This window comes from Lontra canadensis, unplaced genomic scaffold, assembly GCF_010015895.1.
Source record: "Lontra canadensis isolate GAN:19392208 unplaced genomic scaffold, GSC_riverotter_1.0 scaffold161, whole genome shotgun sequence".
NCBI classification, from domain to species: Eukaryota; Metazoa; Chordata; class Mammalia; order Carnivora; family Mustelidae; genus Lontra; species Lontra canadensis.
The window spans coordinates 1,089,992-1,096,690 of NW_022631155.1; the positions used below are offsets into that span (position 1 = coordinate 1,089,992).

Consider the following 6,699-nt stretch of genomic DNA (forward strand, 5'->3'; position numbering starts at 1 on the left):
CAGGACTTGGAGTGCCTGATGGAGAGGAAGCCCTGAGTAAACACACTCCTACCTGCCACCTTCCTTCCCTTGTCCTGGGAGATAGACACAGCATCTATGCTAACTATCTGCAGTCATTTTGTGAACTGCATACATGTGCAGGGAAATGGGGGTATTCAGAGCACATATTAGAAAAACAAGGACCAGAACCAAGTGGGAAGCATCTATATGCAAAAGAGCCTGGAAAGAGGGCAGATCTGCAGTAAGGTGCACAGTGTCCTGCAGAAGGACTTCTTCAGAGAAGATCATTGCCCAGGCTCCCAGCCCCAAGAAAGACCCCAAGAAAGCAGCAGAGTTCAGAGGCTCCTCTCTTCTTTCCTCAGACTTGGACAGGTTAAAGCTCCTGGAAGCTGAGCCAACATGCACTGTGCATAAGCTTGGTTAACTGGACTTGGAGGAGGACTCCTAGATGATTGAGCCAAAAACCTGGTACAGAGAGGCTTCAAGGAGAATTCAAGAGGATAATGCATACAAATATGGATACCAGCACAGCTCTTCTAGTTCCTGCAGTCAAGGCCAAGGCTGGGAAGACAGTTGAGCCCAAGCTCTTATGGCTCATCAGCAGCAGCTGGCTCAGGGCTGTTCATCCCATCTGACAGGTAATCCTCTTCATTGTTCTGCTTCATCTTGGTTTCCAGAACAGTAATGCGCTGCTTGAGTTTCTGCTGGGCTCCTGTGTACTCAGCCAGCAGGCGGCCAAAGCGAGTGTACAAGGTCTCCATGTTGGTCTCCAGCTGCTCTAGCTTCTCCTGCACATCTACTTCCATGCTGGCTGCCACCTCATTCTCATCCAGAAGCCCCTCCTTCATCAGGATCTCCCGGCCCCTCTCCTCCAAGACCTTCTTGGCATCAGGGTATTCAGTCACAGCTTCCATAAGATCATCCTTGGACAAGCAAAAGAGATCTGAGTAACCAATGCTACGGATATTAGCTGTGCGTCGATTGCCCATTTTGCTGCCCTTAATGTTAAGGATACTGATCTCTCCAAAGCAACTCCCAGCTGAGAGCAAGGCATATTGAGTAACACCATCATCTGCCACTACTGCCAATTTGCCTTCCTTGATTATGTACATCTCCTTGCCAATATCCCCCTTGCGGCAAATGTAATCTCCAGGGCTGAAGACTTGAGGACGGAGTTTCAATACCAGCTCCACCAGCAGGCCAGCCTCACAATCCTGGAAGATGCGCACTTTTTTGAGTGTGGATAGATGGACATTGATGGCTATCTCAGCCCTCAGCTTGGCTGGCAAGTTCTTGAGAACTTCCCTCTCATCCACACTCTTCTTATTGGTCCACAGGTAGTCAAACCACTTAATGACCTTGGCTTCCATCTCCTTGCTGACCTTTCGGAACTGCATGTAATGTTTGACAGCATCAATCTTGGCCTGAAATTCAGCCCGGGTGGCATTCATGTTGGAGATCATGGAGCCCACATTTCCCACAATAGTGGCAAAGATGAGGACACCAATCAGGAAGTCAAAGATGACAAATAAGTACTCCTCATCCTTTACAGGGGGTGGTGTCTCCCCAATGGTGGTGAGTGTCAGGGTAGACCAGTAAAGGCAATAGATGTATTCCCTAGCCAGGTAGCCATACTCAGGGTCAGTGATGTTGGGATAAACCCAGGTGTCAACCCCAAAGCCAATGGACTTGGAAATGGCATAGTAAATGCAGGCATTCCAGTGGATGATGACCAAGATGTAGAGGACCAGGTTGCTGATTCGGAAGATGTTGGGGTAGCTGGTGCGTGTCTCAGTGCGGTCAAAGAATTCAAACATGCGGGCAAAGTGTAGCAGGCGGTTAAAGCGCAGCTCAGGGCTGTGGATGCCCACAGCAAAATAGATCAGGTCTGTGGGAATGATAGAAGCCACATCCAGCTTGAACTGCAGAGTGTGGATATAGTTGTCCCGCAACTTCTTAGGATCTTTGACCAGCAGCCCCTGCTCCAGAAAACCTAGTAGAGATGCAAACCAATATATCAGCTCTGCCCTCAGGTCTATCTCTCCCAATCGGCTAATGCTCAGCAAGGGACAAACTGTGCACTGAACCCTGCTTCCCAAGGAGAGGTATAGGAAACTCACTAGCAGAGCTGGCCTGAAGGACCTCAAAAGATGACCCCCAGGTCTGAACCTCACTAAGCACATGGTGACTGTGAGGTTCAAAGAGGAGCAGACACCAACCCAGGTCCCAGCTAGGCAGTTAAGTCCAACACTGTGTCAAGAAGGCTTCTTAAAAATGTGGACTCGGGACTTTGGACCTATGGGTCATGCTCCTGTGTATGCAACCCAGTTGCTCACATACCTGTGCGCAATCGAATGAAGAGGTCAGTGATATACATTACGTCTGAGAAGTAGTCCAGCACCAGCCACACTAGATAGTAGCCTTTCTGTAGGTCACTGAAGCAAGCTCTGCAGGAAGACAGGAATGGACTTTATACTCAAAGTCAGCCAAGGCCCTCTGGAGGCCTCAAACTGAGTGCCCACTGAGCAAAGGGCTTGGGATGGCTACCAGGGACACTCACCAATCGCCATCAGTTTAATATCATGAAGAAACTTATTAAAAAGCAACTTCTACTCCAATCCTTATTATTACGTAGACATCCTTAAATAGACTTCTACACTGACCATCACTTATCTCTCATCCACTGGACCATGAGTTCCAAAAAGACAGAGACCACCTCTTAGTCATTACTGCATGCCTTATGCCCTAGCCCAGAGCACCAGAATTTGACAGGTATGAGTTGAATGAAAAATGAGTCACTGAAAGTATGAAATATAATACACAGCTAAATAGTCTCCATGCCCATTTCTGTAACCAATACCTATTGAGAACCCAACATAGACAACTGGTCAGTCCAAGTGAGAGAGAAGATAGTACCTAAGGTTAACCTAGAGGCAGTGGGAATGAAGAGTTTGGAGACTTCAGGAGTTTTAGGAGAAATTGACAAGTCTTGGTGATTGAATGGATAAGGACCTAAAGAGGAGAGTAGAATAGGAGATAGAACCCAGGATGATGACCCAATGAGTGTACTAGTCAAACGGAAGAGCAGTTAATTCTGACTACTTGGTCACATTTCAGATAAAACCCCAGCCCCCTCCCCTGGTGCACAAACCTACAGAATAGTCCTGTGCCTACCTGATGTTCACTTGAAGTCCTCCAGCCACACTAGGTCATCCTGAGACAGGGTCTTAGCATTTGTTCCCCCTCCTCAGAATGTTCCTTTCACCAGCCTCAGACATCTAAATAACTGATTCCCTCTCACTATTAAGGTCTCAGCTAAGGTGTCACCTCCTCAGAGGGGTCTACATGGACTGTCCTTTCTATAGTAGCTTCCTGCCTCAAGTCCCTTGGGCATCTGTTTTGTTCATGTTTACTGCCAGTGTCTCCCACTAGCTTGAGAGCTCCAAAATAGCAGAGACCTTATGTGTCTTATTCACCACATTATCCCTGGCACTTAGCACAGAACCTGGCATCCAATGGGTGCTCAGTCAAATCCTTGCTGAATGAATAACTGAAGTGGGAGACGGGGTGAGGTGGGAAATGATGTCAAGGAAAGCCACCTGTAGAGAATGGCTTGGAAATGAAACTGCAAGAAGAATCTCCACAGGCTAAAAATGGGGAAAGGGAATTTTCTCTTGAGGAAACAGCATGTTATGACCCAAGAGTAGTGAATGCTGGGGCTGGGGTATGTCCAGAAGGTGGAACCAAAGAGAAGGCCAAGTCCAACGGGCCTTGACGTTCACTCTGAGGGCTTCAACTTCATCCTGTGAACAATAGGGGGCCATTGGAGGGTTTGTGAGGAGGAACTGATGTAAACAAATTCCAGTTTCTACCAACCACACTAGTTGCTAGTGTGAAGGATTTTTGGAGGGGGCAAGAGTGCCTACAAGAAATGAGAGCAAGGCTATTGTAGTTGTCTCAGGGAGAGAGGCGGGTGGCCTTATCCAGGACAATTTGTTGTAAATGGAGAAGTAGGAACAGATACCAGGGAAGGTAGACATGAGGCTTTGGTAGCATATTAAGTTGGGAAGTTGAGGGCATTTGGGGGTTAATAGGGCAGAGGGAAGTGTTATTGGCAAGCCCAGAATCCAGAAAGAAGGCTGGGTTGGTTGAGCTCTGTATCCACAGCTGGGACTGGTGTACTCTCAACCCCAAGGCCTGTGCCCTGGGATGTTTGAACACTCTCTTCCAGATCCCTCCCTGCTCACCTGGCCACCAGGAGGCACCAGTTGTAGAGGACAGGCATAGCAATGATAAATAGCCAGCGGTAGTACCAGTCTCCAGCTGGATCCAAGACAAATAGTTCAAATTTCTTCCTGAGGAGATAGACAGAGTCCAGGCTTGGGGACTGGGTCCTCAATGTGGCAGCACCCCAGTTCCCAGAGGCCAGTGGTCCTTTGAAAAATAATGCTTAAGAGGGTGTACAGGACTGGCTTGGCTCAGGGCCCCATTTTCAGGGAGCCACAACTTGGTACTAGGCATCTGAGTAGAGCCCAGATGGGCAAGGGTCACCCCCTTCCTATTTTAATCCCACATGGACCCATTGTTTCCCATGCCTTCTGGAGGCCCCTTGACCAGAGTGCATGGCATGGCAAGGGGCAGTCTTTTCAGTGGAGTGGGCCTCAGGACCAGAGGAGGGACTTCCACAGGATGGTAATAAGGGCTCAGAACCTGTTTCCATACCTCTCCTGGGAAGAGAGAGGCTCTCCAAGAAAGTAAGTGCCACATGCATCCTGCCCACTCCACCCTCCCTGTTAGGTCCCTGGCCTCCATCTCCCAAACTGCTTTCCCAGATGCTACATCCTAGCTTGGCAAAAGCTCTTTTCCTCCACTGGCCAGAAGTGGGGAATGTCGGCTTGGCCAGACATCCCCAGTTGCCAACTCATTCCTCAAAGAACGACCCTGCAGCTCCACTTCTCCATCCTCCCCAATCCCTCCTCCTCAGTTGTTCCTAGGCCTTCCCTAGCCAGCCACCCCCCAGTATGGCCTCCTCAAAGGCCCACCTCTGTACTGACATTAGGGTTGATGTGGTCATACTCTCAGCAGCACTCCCTAAATGCACCCTCTTCTGCATTTACTGACTACAGGAACTGAGACTGGGGCTGGCACACATTCAGGTGCCCTTGTTGTTTGTTTCATGATCAGCAAGAGGACATCTGGTGAGGGGCAGCTAGCAGAAGAAAAGCTACCAGGAGTTCCCATGGTAATTGGCCCCTGGTTGTTGGAAAGGCTGTGAACAGGGACAATGGAAGTGTACTAGAGTTAAAACCATAGGATGGATGTCTCCCCTGCCAACTCCTTTCCCTGCCATGGCAAGGCTTGGTATAGACCCTAGTCTTCCTCTGTCAGTGGCATAAGAAATCCCACCAAGCCCTACAATTTCATGCTTGATAGCCCTGCTAGTCCTACAAGCTGGACAGCTATACTTTGTGTCCTTGTCCTCATTGTCCTTGTTGCCTTTGCCATCCCCTTGCTGTGTTGTCACGGTCTGGAGCTCAGGCCCACGGAAACGCTCAAGGAATGAGTCAGGACGAGGTTCCTCCTCACGGAAATTCTTGTTGGCCCACTCTCTGATGATCCCCACCAGGCGGACAATCCTAGAGATGAGAGGAAACATGAGCCAGAGAGAATCATGCTGTACAGAAAGGATGTGGACTCAAGAGCTCACTATCTGGTGAGGGAGATGGAGAAGGGACCTTGGAAACAGGCCAGTCTATGATATCCCCCATGCTGAGTTGGGATGGGGGCCAGCACTGAGGCCAGGGGTCTGGGGTTTAGGTATGACTCTAAATGCAGCCTAAGGGGCAAGCTCTTGCTCTTGGAAGACTTCATGTCAGAGGTGCCATCTCAGTTGATTGTGGTGAACAGATAGTGCTCTCCAGGACAAGATAAAGGTTGTGCTAATGGAGCACAGGCCAGGAGGAAGATTGACCCAGGCTTCCTGATTTCCCTATGGAGCCTATGACTCTGGGCTGCAGACCTCAGGACCCTCTACCTAGACCCCTTTTTTGGGGAACAATTCTTCCCCCCTCTCCCAATAGTGAGAAAGACAACTCTGAAGGCAATACTCCACTGATTACTCCCAGCTTGCTCACAGGAGTCTCCTCAAGAGAAAAATCCTTCCCAGGGTTCCTAGCAGAAAGGCTCAGTGCGATTGAGAGAAGGTGAGTTATTGTAGCCACTCTGACAGGCCCCATGGACAGAAACAGGTAGCAGGAATGCAATACTGGAACTCACCTATGGAAGCCACCCCTCCCCCGCTGGGGGGCATCCATCTCCGCCAGCCTCTGCAGTTCTGAGGAGGTGTCATCGTTGGCTGCAGACTGGGGCCTATAGAGGAAGGAGCAGAGATGACCAGGGTTTCTCTGAGCATACTTTGTCTCCTATCAGCACTTTTCTTTCCTGGGAGGTACCTAGAAATCCCACAGTCCCTTTTTAGAGGGTATCCTTAAGCCAAAAGATGGTTTGCTCTGTGGTAATGAGGCAGAGCTGGGAGAAAGTAGAAGCTTACCAGGCCATCTCTGAAATGATCCAGCCTCAGCAGACTCACCTACTACTGGTCCTGTGGTCATCTTTGCCATTGGCCTTGATGGCCAGAGGTGCATGGTGGTTGTGGTTATTGGCTGGGGAACTCTTCACACCATTGGATTTTTCTGTCAT

At 49.5% G+C, this 6,699-nt stretch overlaps 1 protein-coding gene across 1 annotated transcript; it reads right to left on the minus strand.

Annotated features, from left to right (window-relative positions):
* Positions 1-587: 587 nt before the first annotated feature.
* On the minus strand, positions 588-6,699 carry CNGA2 (cyclic nucleotide gated channel subunit alpha 2). Its single transcript, XM_032845271.1, has 6 exons — positions 6,590-6,699; positions 6,277-6,369; positions 5,466-5,636; positions 4,248-4,355; positions 2,341-2,447; positions 588-1,993 (listed from the first exon to the last, which is right to left on the minus strand). The coding sequence occupies exons 1-6, from the start codon at positions 6,697-6,699 to the stop codon at positions 588-590; spliced, it is 1,995 nt and encodes a 664-aa protein (XP_032701162.1).